The 18,061-nt window shown below is 40.2% G+C and overlaps 1 protein-coding gene across 11 annotated transcripts in view; it reads left to right on the top strand.

Moving 5' to 3' along the window:
- The window catches only part of TTC39B (tetratricopeptide repeat domain 39B), a 140,174-nt gene that overhangs the window by 21,901 nt on the left and 100,212 nt on the right, over positions 1-18,061 (top strand). For 7 of the 11 annotated variants that reach the window (XR_010322859.1, XM_023545258.2, XM_023545253.2 and 4 more), the window contains exon 2: positions 15,713-15,747. The exons of 2 other annotated variants lie outside the window; for them this stretch is intronic. Coding sequence is in view for 5 of the 9 variants with exons in the window: in XM_023545258.2 (XP_023401026.2) it covers positions 15,713-15,747 (35 nt within the window). In the remaining 4 variants the exon portion in view is untranslated. Of the gene's footprint in view, positions 1-15,712; positions 15,748-18,061 lie in introns of those variants that run through there. 2 more of the 11 variants (XM_023545254.2, XM_064290477.1) reach the window with 1 other exon arrangement.

Genomic DNA, 18,061 nt, shown 5'->3' on the forward strand with positions numbered 1-18,061 from the left:
GGCCCTGGAACACTTTACCAGTTCGTACATGACCAGCTCCTTCTCAGGTTTCCTTTCTCACTTTAAAGGTCAGGTTTGAAATGAGGCTTTCCTTGGGTCTCATCTTGTAAGTACTGTTTCTTTTCTCTATTATGTATCCTTTTTATTTCCTCTTATATATTATCCCAGGCTTTGTTATCTTGCCTGTGTATTTTCTTCTCCGCTGTCTGTCTCACTCTGTGAGGTTTCAGTGCAGGAAACAAAACCTACTCTAGATATTTCAAGTGGGAAGAGTAAGAAGAGAGTTCCCAAAACCAAAAACCCGTTGCAGTTGAGTCGATTCTGACTTACAGTGACCCTGTAGGACAGAATAGAACTGCCCCATAGGGTTTCCAAGAAGCGCCTGGTGGATTTGAACTGCTGACCTTTTGGTTAGAAGCCATAGCGCTTAACCACTATACCACCGGGGTTTCCAAGAAGAGAGTTAAATGCTTACAAAGTTTGTTGTTGTTAGGTGGCATTGAGTCACTTCTCACTCATAACAACCTTATATATAACAGAATGAAACACTGCCCGGGTCTGCGCCATCCTCACAATTGTTGCCTTGTGTGAGCCCATTGTTGCAGCTACTGTTGTTATTCCATCTCTTCCAGGGCCTTCCTCTTTTTCACTGATCCTTTACTTTACCAAGCATAATGTCCTTCTCCAGGGACCGGTCCCTCCTGATAGCATGTCCAAAGTATGTGAGATGAAGTTTTGCCATTCTTGCTTCTAAGGAGCATTCTGGCTGTACTTCTTCCAAGATAAATTTATTTGTTCTTCTGGCAGTCCATGGTATATTCAGTATTCTTCACCAGCACCATAATTTAAAGGCATCAATTCTTCTTCGGTCTTCCTTATTCATTGTCCAGCATTTGGATGCATATGAAGTGATTGAAAATAGCATGGCTTAGGTCAGGTGCAGCTTAGTCCTCAGAGTGACATCCTTCCTTTTGAACACTTTAAAGAAGTCTTTTGCAGCCAATTTGCCTAACGAAGTACATTGTTTGATTTCTGGACTGCTGCTTCCATGGGTGTTGATTGTGGATCCAAATAAAATGAAATCCTTGACAAAGTTAGGTGCTTAAAAAAGAACGGCTCTAAGTGGTTTTCAACTGGATCGCTAGGAAAGACTCTGTCCCTTCTGGAACTGACCCACCACGAGACCTCCTTGTGCTCTGTGACTGACACCGGAGCTAAGCACTCACCACAGTCTTCCGTAGCTGTGATTCAGGGATCTAGAAGCTGAAATCAAGAGGCTTCTGCTTCCACTGCCTTTTATTTCCAGGAAGCTGGAGAATGGAGGCTGGATCACTGTTGTTGAAAGGACCTCAGTTTCCCTATCTTGCTTGACGCAGGAAAAGTCAGAAGGGGGCAGGGAAATGGCCTCAGCCTTCCAGAGCTTGCACAGTGCACCTGAATGGGTAGAATCTAATTCACACCAACTCGGTTCATGTCTGCCACAGCCTCAAATCTGGAAGGTGCTTAGGAGCGCCTGGTTCTCTGAATTTCATTGAAGTTCTAGTTTCTGTTGTGATTGACCTGATGTCTGTTTCTGAGCTTTCTTAATTTTGGCAGTTCTTTATTTTTAGATTGGCTGCACATTTTTCCCAGTTTTCATTATAGTTAGCTAGTTAGTTCTCTCTGAGTTAAAAAAGAAATGATTTAAAGTGACTGGGCTTTAGAGGTGTGCACCATTATTCTGACACTAATGCCCATGGTCCTTTAGGTTCTCCTGCAAGCATTCAGAGCAGTGAGTAAATAGGTAAACTAAGGCCTCGTAAGGAAAGTCAGCTTTAGATGGCAGCAAATCAGGCAGACCCATAATATTCTCATTTTAACAAAATCCGTTTTGGAATGTATATCAGTGTGCCAAATATGTAAATCAGTGGCTACCTACCTCAGTTTTCATTAGAGGAATTGAAAAAATAATTGAATCTTACTTTTGAAGGTTAGTTTAGATATGTCTTAACTTTATAAGACTCCTTGGCAAAACAGAAGGCTCATGAAAAGCAAGTTTAGGTATTAAAGTTTGCCCTGAAGAGGTAATTGTGCGTAATTTTAAAGATGTCCAGGCCAAATTTGGGACAATTTGAGCACCAACATAATTAAAGTCTGGTTTGGTTTGGTTTAATGTATTGTAGATCATTGCAGATAATAGAAATCCTCAAATTCTTATCAATGATAAATAACTAGAGAAGTAGGGGAAACAGGAGGGCTCTTGCTTTCAAAAGAATGCTCAAAAATGTGGAGAGGTACCGGAGTTGAAAAATCCTTTTTCAGCTGTAGTAGTAAAGGTTGATTCAGGCAGGCATCATCCTGGGTGCTGAATTTAGGGATGGTTTTGGGTGGGGAGCATGATATTTACCTGGTCTTACAGGGTCTCACCAAGCATCCTTATTTGTTGCAAAGTAAAAATAGTAACTGTGCAGTGGAAAAATTTGGTAACACCTTGATCAAGTGATGAAAATTAACATCAGTGGAGCAGATGGACATCGGGGCCTCCAGATACAATCCCTTGAGAAGGACACAAGGACACAGTGTTCCTTCTGTAGTAGTTTAACCTGAATCTAATCATGAGAAAACATCAGAGAAACTCTAAATGAGGAACAGTCTATTAAAAAAAGAGAGAGGGCTGTACTCTCAAGAAATATCAATGTCGTAAAGCACTAAGAAAGGCTGTGAGAATGTTTCAGATTAAATGAAGCTAAAGAGACATGACAGACAAATGCAGTTTAGCTGACCCTAGACTGAATCCTGTACCGTAGGGGGAAAATGCTACAAAGAAGATTATTCAGTCAACTGACAATATTGGAATGTGGACAGTCATTTAAAGTAGTTAAATTTACGGAGGTGGATAACTCTACATTGGTTATGTAAGAGAATATCCTTATTTTTAGGAAATACATGTTGAAATATTTAGAGGTAAAGAGCTATGATGCATGTAATTTACTCCTAAATGGTTCAGAAAAAAAAATTTATGGGGAGGGAGAGTAGGAAAGGGGAGAGGTAGGAAAGAAGGGTAGGGGGAAGGAGAGGAAGGAGGAGGAGTAGATTATAAACAAATGGGGGAGAATGTTAATATTGGATGAATCTGGATAAAGGGCATAAAGGTGTTCTTTGTACTATTCTTCTGGCAACTTTTCTGTAGCTTTGAAATTATTTCCAAATAAAAAGTTTTTTTAAGCTTGTGAGTGGCCATCTGAGGTACTCCATCGGTCTCACCTGTTGGGAGCAAGGGAGAATGAAGAAAACCAAAGACACAAGGGAAAGCTTAGTCCAAAGGACTAATGGACCACAACTACCACAGCTTCCGCCAGACTGAATTCAGCACAAATAGATGGTACCTGGCTAACACCACTGACTGCTCTGACAGGTATCACAATAGAGGGTCCCAGATAGAGCTGGAGAAAAATATAGAACAAAATTCTAACTTAAAAAAAAAAACCAGACTTACTGGTCTGACAGAGTCTAGAGAAACCCCAAGAGTATGGCCCCCGGACACTCTTTTACCTCAGTAATGAAGTCACTCCTGAGGTTCACCTTTAAACCAAGGTTAGACAGGCCCATAAAACAAAACAAGACTAAATGGGCACAGTAGCCCAAGGACAAGGACTAAAAGGCAGGAGGGGACAGGAAAGCTGGTAATAGGGAACCCAAGGTCAAGAAGGGAGAGTGTTGACATGTCGTGGGGTTGGTAACCAATGTCACAAAACAGTATGTATGCTAATTGTTTAATGAGAAGCTAGTTCTGTAAATCTTCATCTAAAGTACAATAAAAAAAAATTTAAAAAGTTAAAAAAAAAACATTGTGTAGCAACTGAAAGTAAGCATAGTATCAGGGAAGTAGGATTGGTTGCTGTTCACTTAGATTGGGCATGAAAGGATCTGGGTTATAAAACAAAAATAGTTGAAATGTCTTTTTACCTTACTGTGCTAGAGTTTTTCTCTAAGTGTGTTGCGTTTGTTTATCTCAACTAGTGCTTTAACATTGCTGAGTATGTTGTTGCTTTTCTGAGTATGTTGGTGTCATTGTTAGGTGCCATCAGTCGATTTTTCATTCATAGTGACCCTAGGTGACAGAGTGCAATTGCCCTGTAGGGTTTCCAAAGCTGGAATCTTTACGGAAGTAGACTGCCACATCTTTCTCCTACAGAGCAGATGGGTGAGTTTGAACCACCAACCTTTTGGTTAACAGCCAAGCGCTTAATCTTTGTGCCACCAGGGCTCCTTTTCTGAGTGTAAGGACGCTTTTTTTTTTTTTTTAATTGTGCTTTAAGCAAAAGTTTATAGTTCAAGCTAGTTTCTCATATGAAAATTTATACGCACGTTGTTATGTGACCCTAGTTGCTCTCCTTATAATATGACAAGGACACCTTTTTGTAATTGTTTAAATTGTTTATCCATTTTACATTACACAAGTAGTACATAAAATCATTCTTGTTGCAAAAGACTTCAATCATTCAGAAGCCAAAACATGAACTTTCCCTTTACCGCTCCCACTTTTTCCCTTCTTCAGAAGAAACAAGCAATAAGAGTTTTTTTGTAACCATTTAGTCTTCCTCTCTTTCTCTCTTGCTCATTCGCTCTCTGTGTTTATGTGTATGGATAACAGAGAAGGTTTGCTGTCTGTGTTTATGTGTATGTATAACACAGAGGAAAGATCGTTGGTTTTAAAATATGGCCATGGTGAAAGAAATGATGCTGGAGATCGCATGGTAGAATTTTGCAAGACCAGCGACTTCTTCATTGCAACTACCTTTTTTCAACAGCATAAACCGTGACTATATATGTGAACCTCGCCAGATGGAATACACAAGAATCAAATCGATTACATCTGTAGAAAGAGACAATGGAAAAGCTCAATATCATCATGAGAACAAGGCCAGGGGCTGACTGTGAAATAGACCATCAATTGCTCATATGCAAGTTCAAGTTGAAACTGAAGAAAATTAGAACAAGCCCATAAGAGCCAGAGTATTACCTTGAGTATATCCCACCTGAATGTAAAGAGCATCACAAGAATATATGTGACATATTGAACACCAATGACTGAAGACCAGAGGAGTTGTGGAATGACATCAAGGGTATTATCATGAAGAAAGCAAGTGGTCATTAAAAAGATAGGAAAGAAAGAAAAGACCAAATGGATGCCAGAAGAGACTCTGAAAGTTGCTCTTTAACATCGAGTAGCTAAAGTGAACGGAAGAAATGATGAAGTAAAAGAGCTGAACAGAAGATTTCCAAGGATGGCTTGAGAAGACAAAGTAAAGTATTATAACAACACATGGAAAGATCTGGAGTTAGAAGACCAAAAGGGAAGAACACACTCTGCATTTCTCAAGCTGAAAGAATTGAAGAAAAAATTCAAGCCTCGACTTGCAATATTGAAGGATTCTATGGGCAAAATTCTGAACGTGGGAAGCATCAAAAGATGATAGAAGGAATACAGAGTCATGTACCAAAAAAATTGGTCAACGTTCAGTCATTTCAGGAGGTGACATATGATCAAGAACCGATGGTACTGAAGGAAGAAGCCAAAGTTGCACTGATGACATTGGTGAAAAACAAGTCCCCAGGAACTGATGAAATACCAATCGAGATGTTTCAACAAACAGATGCAGCACTGGAAGTGCTTATTCGCCTATGCCAAGAAATTTGGAAGACAGCTACCTGGCTAACTGACTGGAAGAGATCCAGATTTGTAGCCATTTCAAAGAAAGGTGATCCAACTGAGTGCAGAAATGATAAACCATATCATTAATATCACACACAAGTAAAATTTTGCTGAAGATGATTCAAAAGCGGATGCAGCATCAGATTGACAGGGAACTGCCAGAAATCCAAGCCAGTTTCAGAAGAGGACGTGGAACCAGGGATGTCATCGCTGATGTTAGATGGATCCTGGCTGAAAGCAGAGAATACCAGAAGGATGTTTACCTGTGTTGTATTGACTATGCAAAGGCATTTGACTGTATGGATCATAACAAATTATGGATAACATTGCAAAGAATGAGATTTTCCGAACAGTTAATTGTGCTCATGAGGAACCTGTACATAGATCAAGAGGCATTTGTTCAAACATAACAGGGGATTACTGCATGGTTTAAAGTCAGGAAAGGTACATGTTAGGGTTGTATCCTTTCACCATACTTATTCAATGTGTATGATGAGCAAATAATCCAAGAAGCTGGACCATGTGAAGAAGAACAGGGCACCAGAACTGGCAGAAGACTGGTTAACAACCTGCGTTATGCAGATGATACAACCTGGTGTGCTAAAAGTGAAGAGGGCTTGAAGCACTTACTGTTGAAGATCAAAGACTACAACCTTCAGTATGGATTGCACCTCAATATAAAGAAAACAAAGATCCTCACAACTGGACCAGTAAACAGCATCATGATAAACAGAGAAAAGATTGGAGTTGTTTTATAAGGGGCTCGAGCATGCATGAATTTTGGTGTCCATGGGGGTTCCTGGAACCAATGTCTCTCAAATAATGAGAGATGACTGTATTTGTACATTGCTTTGGGTAGTATTGACATTTTCACAGCGTTAAGCCTTCTTTCATGAATGAGCATGGTATATTCTTTCATTTATGTGGGTCTCTTGGTTTCTTGCAGTAGTGTTTTGTAGTTTTCTTTGTATAAGTCTTTTACTTCTCTAGTCAGATTTATTCCCAAGTATTTTATCTTTTTGAGAGCTACTGTAAATGGTACTGTTTTCCTAATTTTTTTTTTTTCTTCTGAGTTCTCTTAGTTGGTGTAGAGGAATCAAGCTGATTTTTGTATGTTGATCTTGTAGTGTGTCACTTTGCGGAATTCTCCTATTAGTTCCCCTAGCTTTTTTGTGGAGTCTCTGGGATTTTATATGTATATGATCATATTGTTTGTGAATAGGGATAGTTTTACTTCTTCCTTACATAGAAACCGTTTAATGATGACAATTGGGATTTATTTACTGAGTGTCTGTTGTGCTAACACTGTTCACTCAGACCCAGTGCCATCGAATCGATTCCGACTCGTAGCGACCCTGTAGAACAGAGTAGAACTGCCCCATAGAGTTTTGTTAGGTGCATTAAATATATCTCAGTTATACCCCATAGAGTTTTGTTAGGTGCATTAAATATATCTCAGTTATTTAATATATCTCATTAAATGTATCACAGTCCTTTTAAATTTAGTGGTACTATTCCCATTGTCATCACTCATCTCACTCATAGTGACCCTATAGCACAGAGTAGAACTGCCCCGTAGTTTCCAAGGAGCGCCTGTGAGTCAGAATCGACTCAACGGCAGTGGATTTTTGGTTTATTCCCATTGTACAGAGTGGAAACTGAAGCTCAGCTGTGGGATGTTGGATAATTAAATCTCTCTAAGCCTTTTTTTTTTTTAAGCCTTAGTTTCCTCATTTGGACGTGATGCTAGTCCTACCACGGGGTTGTTATGAAGGTTAAATGAGTTAACACACATTAAGGATTTAGAGCAACAATTGGCACTCAATAGTGTTACCTGTTATTGATGTTGTTGTTATTATCATTAGAACATAGTAGTAGCAGTAATTGTAGAGGTGAAATACTCACTTTTTATAATTGCAAGTTAGAAGTATATACGTAAGTGTCCAACGCAGTGCCTAGGTGCTAATAAATGGAACCTGTTGTGATTATTTATTCATAGGAAGAAGCAATAAGCTCTGCTCATTTTGATTTTTAAATACCTCCGCTAGTAATGGTTTCATAATTAAACACTTTGAAATGTTGAAACTCTCTTGGTTGTGAATTTTTTTTGTTAGTTTTATTTTTTGTAAAATTATTCTCCAGCAAAAATGGAATGCCTTAGGTATTCCTCAGTTTACCATAGATCAGTTAGGGTAGGCACTAGAGGACAGTGATGCTTGACACATTAAGTAATTTACAAGGTTCATCTTACAACCGTGAAAATGGTAGCTGAGAAATATGTACAGGGGAGTAAAATCACTTGCTCATTTACATTAGACAAATTCAATTCTATGCATTTGTAAAAAATGTATTTTGCATATATGCTCTTAATTATATACCATATGTTACTGTACACATTTTATGTCTATACATAGACCTATTACCAAGTGGAATTATGTCTAAAACCATGCATACTCTAATATAATGGCAATTTTATGTGTTTATTCAATGTTAATTTTGACTCCTTGGTAGAAACTAAAGAAATGTTGTCTGTCTTAGTTATCTAGTGCTGCTGTAACAGAAATACCACAAGTTGATGGCTTTAACAAAGAGAAGTTTATTTTCTCACAGTAAAGTACGCTAAAAGTCCAAATTCAGGATGTCAGCTCCAAGGGAAAGCTTTGTCAGACTTCTCATCAGTCTTCCCCCATACTAGGAGGTTCTCTGCACAGGGATCCCAGGTCCAAAGGACACGCTTTGCTCCTGGTACTGCTTTTTGGGGGTATGAGGTGCCCCTGCCTCTCTTTTATATCTCAAGAGATTGCCTCGAGACGCAATCCAGTCTTGGAGGTTGAGTCCTGCCTCACTAACACAGCTGCCTCCCATAGTCACGTATGAACATCATAGAGGCAGGATTTGCAACATATAGGAAAATCACTCAATACTGGGAATCATGGCCCAGCCTAGTTGATACACACATTTTTGGGGGAACATAATTCAATCCCTGACACTGTCCAATCCAAGATTTTTTTGTGAGAGTGACATCTGGTGGTTCCTCTTTAGTTTTAGTTTCTTGTCACTTGGTTAGCTGTTGTTAGAAATTCCAGAGGATGGTTATGGAAACTGCTTTGCTTGGTATTAACATGCTAGCTATCATGGGTTAAGTTAACACCACTGTTATTGCTCAAACTTTGAAAAGTCCAGCAGTGCTCACTATTGATTCAAACCCACTGCTGTTGAGTCAATTCTGACTCATAGCTACTCTATAGGACAGAGTAGAGCTGCGCCATAGGGCAGATCTTTAGGAGAGCTGACAGCCATGTCTTTTTCCTGCAGAGCAGCTGGTGGGTTCAAATCACCGACCTTTCAGTTAGTAGCCAAGCGCTTAACCACTGCACTACCAGGGCTCCCTCACTATCGATTCAGTCACTCTAAATCCCAGATCTCCCTGAGGGCTTTTATTTTATTATATATGATAGAAAACAGCTGCCTTACTGGAGAGGATTTCTGTTTTGTTCAGAGGAGGTAGGATTTTGAGTAAGGAGCCCTGGTGGTACAGTGGTTTAATGGCTCGGCTGCTAAACGAAAGGTCGAGTGGTTCGAACCCGCCAATGGCTCTGTGGGAGAAAGACCTGGCGATGTGCTCCTGTAAAGACTGTGGGGCAGTTCTACTCTGCCGTGTAGAGCCACTATGAGTCAGAATTCACTAAACGGCACAACAACAGGTATGGTTCCTATGCCAATGCCAGCCTCTCTGCTTTTCTCTTGAGGAGACAGAGCCCAGAGAGATTGAGCCTATTGGCTGGGATCACACTGCTCCCTGGTGAGCTGAGTCCCAGGCTATGTGGCCATAAGTTACATCATTCATGCGGAGTAACCCACTGAGTGAGAAGGGTCTGGGCTTGAAAGGGTAGAAGGTGAAGCCATTTTAAGACAGAAGGCATGTTGAATGAACAGTTTTGAGTACCTGCTATTTACTTTAAATGTTCCTATATGCTGCCTCTTTTCTAAAACCCTTCCATAACAGGGTGCAGAATCTTTGGTATAAAAAAGAATTGTAAAGGAATGTGCAATGAAGAATCCCAGCTCTATCTCCATGAGTTCACTGACTCAGCCTACATCTGAGAATTTAATATGCTGTGAAATTTACATTTATTGAGCCTGCTTTGCCTCAGACCTGTTGTATGTATTATCTCACTTCCACCTTTACAAAATCAGTAAATGTTTGAATGAGTTGTTGAATAAAACCTAACTAACTGATAAGTAATAGTGTTCCATCTAGTTTATTCTTTATAGTTCCTAAATTTATAGAAAGTAATTCTTCCTAGTGACATGACTATTAACCCTGTATCACCAATTTTTACTATCTGATCTGTTATTTATGGTAAAAATGAAGCTTAAAATAAAAGACAACTTATACGGGAAAATGTTAGAGCACTTACCATAAGAGCAACTGGAAAACAATATTAATGCTACACTTTGAGAATGTGTGGGGTTATTTTCAATCTCAGGTGATGACTTTAAAATAAAAGTTTCTAAGGTATAAATTTTCCCATCTGGCAGCTGATTTTACAGTTTGTTTTATTAAAAAAACCACAAAACTCTGTTTATGAGTATTGTTTTGAAAGCTTCCAAGTTTTTTTTTCTTTTTTAACTAAGTGTATCAAAAAACCAGATTTAACAAACCTTCTGGCAAGTTCTGAAGAACCTATGTGTGAAGAATTTTGTGTCAGGTTGTTTTTTAGTTTGCTGTATTTGAGAATTATGTTTATAGTCTGATCTTTCAAACCTTGGGAAGATCACATTTTGTCCACTGCAAGGGCCAGGAGCATGTCGTTACAGGGGGCGACTTGGGTGCGAGTGGTCTCTAGTGTATGGGTCTCAGCTGCCTTCTTTCCCTTTAAGAGCTCTGTGGGTCAGTTAACATTTCACAGAAATTGCTTTGACATTAACACTTTTAAGGCTCAGTGGTTAAGCGCTTGACTGTTAACCAGAAGGTTGGTGGTTCCAACTCACTAGCTGCTTCACAGGAGAAAGATGCGGCAGTCTGCTTCCGTAAAGATTTCAGCCTTGGAAGCCCAATGGGGCAGTTCCCTGTCCTGCAGTGTCGCTATGAGTTGGAATCGACTCTAGTGGCAATGGATTTGGTTTTTGCTGGTTTGTGAGTGATGTTAAGGTCCCTGGGTGCTGCAAATGGTTTGTGCTCGACTACTAACCTTAAAGTTGGTGGGTCGAACCCAGCCAGTGGCTCCATGGAAGAAAGACTTGGCAGTCTGCTTCCACTAAGATTAAAACCTGTTGCCATTGAGTGGATTCAGACTCATAGCAATCCTATAGGACAGAGTAGAACTGCCCCATAGGGTTTCCAAGGAGCAGCTGGTGGATTTGAACTGCCAACCTTTTGGTTAGCAGCCAAAATCTAAACTACTATGCCATCAGGGCTCCCCATTAAGAATAAAGAAAAGTGAAAAACTTTTTTTTTTTCATTAAAATTACAGCCAAGAAAACCCTGTGGAGCAGTTCTCCTCTGAAATACATGGGCCCGCCTTGGGGTTGAAATTAATTTGATGGCAGCAGATTTTTTTCATGAGTGATGTTAGTCCCTGGGTGCTGCACATGGGTAACATGCTTGATTACTAACCCAAAGGTTGGCGATTTGAGGCACCTTGGAAGAAAGTTGTGGCAGTCTATTGCCAAAAAAATCAGCCATTGAAAACCCTATGGGGGCACAGTGCTGCTCTGACACGTATGAGGTCTCCATGGGTCAGAGCTAACTCAACAGCAATTGGTTTTATGAGAGATGTTTGTACTCTTCATACCCAGCAATGTTGGAGGCGTGTTTGCAGTTCTCAAGACCCCGTACCCAGGGCTCTTAACCCCTGCTGTAGTCCCAGGGGGAAGTTGGGACATCTTCTTCCTGTCTCATCTCCCAAGGAATCCTGCAGATGTGCCCCAAAGCCAGGCATAGAATCTGTGATTTGTTAGAATTCTCACAGCTCTAGGGTTCTTTGAGACATGGTACCAGACACACAGTTTCATTGGTCAATAGATCGGAATGTTGGGCGGAAGCTCCACTAAGGAGGGCCTGGTGCCATCAGGGAGGGGAGCTGTTCATTGAGGAGGAAGTTGTCTGCAGAACCCTGTTAAACCTTGTTATTTCTTAAAGGAGAGCAGTTAAATGAGAACATGGTAGCATCAGCTCACAGACCTGCAAAATCATTTGTATGAGAAAGTGGAAAAAATGGAGAAGGAGGAAGAGGAGGAGAAGGAGGTGATAAGGGGAGAGAAGAAGGGGCCCTAGAGAGGTGATTCACCTTTTTGGATTTGTGGTTGTGTGCCATCGAGTTGATCCTTACTTGTAGCGACCCTATAAAAAAGAGACCCTATAGGACAGAGTAAAACTGCCCCACAGGGGTTCTTAGGGTGTAATTGTTAGTGGAGCAGATTGCCAGGTCTTTTCTCCCATGGAGCAGCTGGTGGGTTCGAACCACTGACTTTTCTATTAGCAGCCGAACACTTAACCATATGCCTCTGGGGGTCCTTTGGATTTTTGGTACCTAATTCTTTTAATTTTTGTCAGGTTACTTTCTACTTCCTTTTCCTTCTTGGAGTAATATTTATCACATAATCCTTTTATTGCCATAAAGTGAACTAAAATTCAGGAAGTCTGAAAAGTTTGTAAATGTATTTGATCTCTTCTGAAATTAATACATAGATTTGAAATTGCTACTGTTAGTAGCGTATTTGTTAAATCTTTATTCTCGACTCTCCCCTCAGGGTAAAAATAATGTAAACATTTGTATTCTGGCTTATTTTCATCCTTAATATCTTCATCATTTAAGATTTTTAAATTAAATATTTATTAAGAACCTGTTGTTCGCATGCCTTTTTGCTACTCAGAATATGACAAGTTACAAATTAAGAAGAAAATTGTCTAGAAAGGTGACTAGCACTCCCATGCCCTTTCTTCACATCTGTGTCGGTTAGCATGACCACAGTGAGTCATCTGGGAGTGGGGTAGGTTTCAGGGGTAGGTTTACCTGACTTGGTAAAGGTAAGCATGGCTGGGCTCAGCAGTGATGCCAGTGGGACTGTGAGCTGGGCTCTGACACATACAGGCAATTGATACGTCACAGCCAGATGTGGGTTCTTGGAGAGCAGATTGTCTCCTTTCTCCATAGCTCCTAGCACGATGACCTGTGTGCCAGCAGGTGGAACGTTGAGCTGTGACTCAAAAATACAAAATCTGTGATACCAAGAGGCATTTCAGACTTTTCATTTGGAGAAAAAAGTCTTTCTCCCTTTGGTACTTTTCTAGAGGCCAGGGAAGAATCTTTTTACTATTAGGCCCTTTTGCTTCAGGACTAGCTCATTTCTCTTCCAGTAACTGGTTTATGAACTTTCGATTTTGCTTAGTAACTCACCTCTGAAGAGTGAGGCTGATATGTACTTGTCTCAAACCCTACCTCCTTTACTGGCAAAATAAAAAATTAATGTAGATTAGTAGGGTCAAAAAACAAACAAAAAAACCCAAACCTGTTGCTGTCGAGTCAGCTCTGATTCATAGCAACCCTATAGGACACAGTAGAATTGCCCCTTAGGGTTTCCAAGGCTTTGAATCTTTACAGAAGCAGAATGCTCTATCTTTCTCCCGTGAACTTGTTGGTGGTTTGGACCACCTACCTTTTGCCTAGCAGCTGAGTGCTCAACCGCTGCACCACCAGGGATCCTAGATCAATAGGGTTCAAAACCAAAAACCAAACCCACTGTCGTCAAGTCGATTCCAGCTCATGGTGACCCTATAGGATGGAGTAGAACTGCCCCACAGAGTTTCCAGGGAGCACCTGGCAGATTTGAACTGCTAACTTCTTGGTTAGCAGCCGTAGATCTTAACTACTATGCTATGAGAGTTTCCTCAGTAGGGTCAGGGATCCCAAATTCTAAATTCAGTTCTGCCACTACTTATAACCTTGTTTCTTCTTTTTCAGTATTTATACAATTTTTTCTTTCCTGTCTAAATGCAGACTCCAGTATGGCCTAAACACTGTTCAATATTAATAGTTACACAAGGGGAAAGGTCTCTAACCCTCCTTCTTCATTTCTGTATCATATCTCTAAGGGGGTTGTGAGAGTCCTAGCTGGATCCATTCATAGGCAACAAGTGTTTATGGAGCAACAGCTCTGTGCCAAGCTCTGGTGACTCTTCTGTGAACATGATAATGAAGAGCCCGCCCTGAAGAAGACAGACAGGAACCAAGAAAGCAAACCAGATGATTAGAGATTATGACAACTATTATGAATGAAATAAGTCGAGTGATGAAAAACTATTAGTGAGCTGCTGTTCTTAGGAATTTTAATGAGGGTAGTCAACGATGGTCTCTTTGAGGAGGTGGCTTTCTGAGCTGACAAGGGCAGGATGACAGTGAGTCAACCACATCAAGAGTTGAGTGAAGAGCATCCTAGGGAGGCGGAAACAGTGCAGAGAGGTGTGGGATGAGTTGCTTGGTTCACAGAGCACGAAGACAGACCTGTGACTGAAGTGGAATGAGCAGGGAGGCGGGCAGGTGGGTGAAGATTTGGTCATAGTCACGTGGGGCTGAATGGCCTTGGGCTCTATAGATCACTGAGAGGACTTTAAGTGCAATGGAAAGCTCTTAAAGGGATCTAGGACCCTGGAACGTATGAGCTTATTAAGTTAAAAGAAGAGAAAGAAAAGAAGAGAAAAAAGTTACTGTCACTGTTTTTTCAAGAATTAAATGGAGGTTATCAGGTGTGGGAGTAGGGAGACCTGAGGTGATCTTGCAGAGATCCTTCTGGCTTGGGGTGTGTGGGTGAGTGAGGGTGTGAGTGTGTGTGAGTATGACTGTGAATTTGTATGTGAGACTGTGTATGAGTTGGGGGTATATAGATTTGTGAGGGTGTGTGAGTGTGCATGTGAATAAGCATGACTGTGTGTGAGCTTGTGAGTCAGTGTGTATGAATTGGGGGTATATGGATTTGTGAGTGTGTGAGTGTGCATATGGATAAGTATGACTGAGTTTGTATGTGAGACTGTGAGTTATGAGTTAGTATGTATGAGTGTGGGGTGTGTTCAGGTTTTTCTCCTGTTGTATCTTTTCAACAGGCCAGTGGTGTAAAGGAAGGGGCTGTCATATGTGGTACAGATTGAACTGGGGGAAAGGCTGGTGAAGGAGGGTAGTGCATTTAGATGTGAAATGAAGGCCCAGAGGAGACTAGCTTGGCTAGCCAAGGAGAAAAAGAAGACTAAATTGAGCAAGTCCTGTTATTTGTTCTATTCTAGATCTGGGGTAAATCAGTCTGAGGAGTGAAATACAGCTCTATTAAAGAAGTCACACTCTCTTCAAATTTGCCTGGTTTGATTGCTAGCTGAGTGGTTTACCTGTCTTAATTACCAAGAAAAAAGAAAAAAAAAAAGGATCTCACTTGAATTCATATGGTTGATTTCTCTGAAGGGAATGCTATTTGCCTCTGAAGCTGAGCAATTCACCAGCATGCTTTACTCTCCTGCAAAAAACTGCCTCCCTCTCCCTGCCCTGAGGCTCAATCTACCCACCCACCCCACTGCCATCCAGTTGATTCCAACTCATGGCGACCCTATAGGACAGAGTAGAGCTACCCCACGGGGTTTCCAAGCTGTAAATCTTCATAGAAGCAGACCGCCACGTCTTTCTCCCGTGGAGTGACTGCCGGGTTCAAACTGCCGACTTTTTGGTTAGCACCCAAGTGCTTAACCACTGCACCACCAGAGCTCCTTCCGTACACAATAAAACCAAATCCTGCCATCGAGTTGATTCTGACTCATAGCGACCCTATAGGACAGAGTAGAACTGCCCCATGGAGTTCCCAAGGAGCGCCTGGCGGATTTGAACTGCCGACCTCTTGGATAGCAGCCGTAGCACTTAACTACTATGCCACCAGGGTTTTTCCATACACAGTATGCATAATCATTTTCTCTTTTAAATGTAGAGTTCTTAATTTTTGAGAAACTCACTGTATTTTTTATCCCCCCCCCCCCAGGATATCTTTGAAGATGCTTTGGAGTCCATCCCTGTGTAAGTAATGAAGTAATAAAAGTTATGTAGCCAAGAAAAATAGATGGTTCTCTTATATAAAATGTAAATATCTCATTCTTTTTTTTTTTTTGAAAGTAGTGGCTACTCTCAGAAAACACATCGTTTCTGTAATTTAAGAGTTAGGATGTGATTAAGGGGGGCGTCTGTCTAAAGTTACTATCAAATATATTTTTGAGTATTATTTCTTACAACACTAATTAAATTAAAAGAAAAAAGTTTTACAACAACTTAAATTATTTTTATTTGTTTATAGCCAACCTTTTAATTCTTGTCCATACTTATTTACATGATTGGCTTCATAGTGTACATTTTTGCCTTCGTCTTACACAAAATTACAAGCATTTCTGATAAGCCTACATAGATTTTAATTTTTTTTTTAATGATTACATCATATTAGAACAAGAGGAATGCCATAATTTACTTACCCATTTCCTAATTGTTAGACACTTAGGTTGCTATCGGTTTAAAAACTTACAACTAAGTATGGAATATTTTCATGTGTATAGATAGCTTTGTCGTATTTTTAAGTTGTTTCCAAGGGGTAATTCCATAGATGTAGGATTACTGGATTAAAAAGGATGAATATTTTTATTGTTGCTTATATGTATCTCAAATTGCTTTCCGAAAAGTTTTATCAGTTTCTGTGGCCAGCAGTAACTCTAAGTGAAGAACTGTAGAATCACTGTAACTGAGGATTTCTGGAAAACCATTTTACAACTTTAAATATTAAATGACACATAATTGTTTCAGTTTATAAATTTCCTTTATTAATCATTATTGTTTGTTTAGTAAAATGCATTTCCTTTTGTATGGATTCTTCTTTAATTTTATTTATTGTGTTTTAGGTGAAAGTTTATAGCTCAAGTTAATTTCTCATAAAAATTCATACACATATTGGTATGTGATCCTAGTTGTAGCCTCTACAATGTGACAGCACACTCTCCTTTTCCACCCCAGGTTCCCCGTGTCCATTCAACCAGCATCTATCCCTTTTTTCCTTCTCATCCCGCCTCCGGAAAGGAGCCGCCCATTTAGTCTTCTGTCTCTACTTGAACTAAGAAGCACCCTCTTCATGAGTATTATTTTATGTTTTATAGTCCAGTCTAGCCTTTGTCTGAAGAGTTAGCTTCAGGAACGGTTTTAGTTCTGGGTTAACAGAGAGTCCGGGGGCCATGTCTTCTGGGGTTCCTCTAGTCTCACTCAGACCGTTAAGCCTGGTCTTTTTACGTGAATTTGAGTTCTGCACCACACATTTCTCCTGCTCTGTCAGGGACTCTCTGTTGTGTTCCCTGTCTGGTCTCAGCCTGATGGAGACTGTGGTTTATGTGGCCCCTTTGTTTTTTGGGGTAATATTTTCCTTGCGTCTTTGGTGTTCTTCATTCTCCTGTGCTCCAGGTGGGTTGGGACCAATTGATGCATCTTAGATGGCCACTTGCAAGATTTTAAGTTCCTAGACACCACTCACCAAAGTGGGATGCAGAACATTTTCTTAGTAAATTTTGCTAGGCCAGTTGACCTAGATGTCCCCCAAAACCATGCTCTCACGATCCCGCCCCTGCTACTGTGTCCCTCAAAGTATTTGGTTGTGTTCAGGAAACTTCCTAGCTTTTGGTTTAGTCCAGTTTTGCTGACTTCCCCTGTATTGTGTGTTGTCCTTACCTTAACCTAAGATAATTCTTCTCTACTATGTAGTTTTTTTTTAATGTAGATTCCTCTCTCCCTTCCTGCGCACCTTCATAACCATCAAAGAATGTTTTTTTCTGTTTCAACCTTTTCTTGAGTTCTTATAATAGCAGTCTTATACAGTGTTTGTTCTTTTGTGATTGACTTATTTCACTCAGCATAATGCCCTCCAGATTCATCCACATTGTGAGATGCTTCGCAGATTCATCATTGTTCGTTATTGTTGCATAGTACTCCATTGTGTGTATGTACCATAGTTTGTTTATTCATTCATCTCATTGATGGACGTCTAGGTTGTTCCCATCTTTTGGTATTGTGAACATGCTGCAGTGAACATGGGTGTGCGTATGTCTATTTGTGTGTTGGCTCTTATTTCTCTAGAATATATTCCTAGGAGTAGGATTGCTGGATCATATGGTATTTCTATTTCTAGCTTTTTAAAGAAGTGCCAAATGGATTTCCAAAGTGCTTGTACCATTTTACATTACCACTAGCAGTGTATAAATGTTCCAGTCTCTTCACAACCTCTCTAACATTTATTATTTTGTGTTTTTTTGATTAATGCTAGCTGTGTTGGGGTAAGATGATATCTCAGTGTAATTTTGATTTG

Source organism: Loxodonta africana, chromosome 9, assembly GCF_030014295.1.
Source record: "Loxodonta africana isolate mLoxAfr1 chromosome 9, mLoxAfr1.hap2, whole genome shotgun sequence".
Taxonomy (NCBI): Eukaryota; Metazoa; Chordata; class Mammalia; order Proboscidea; family Elephantidae; genus Loxodonta; species Loxodonta africana.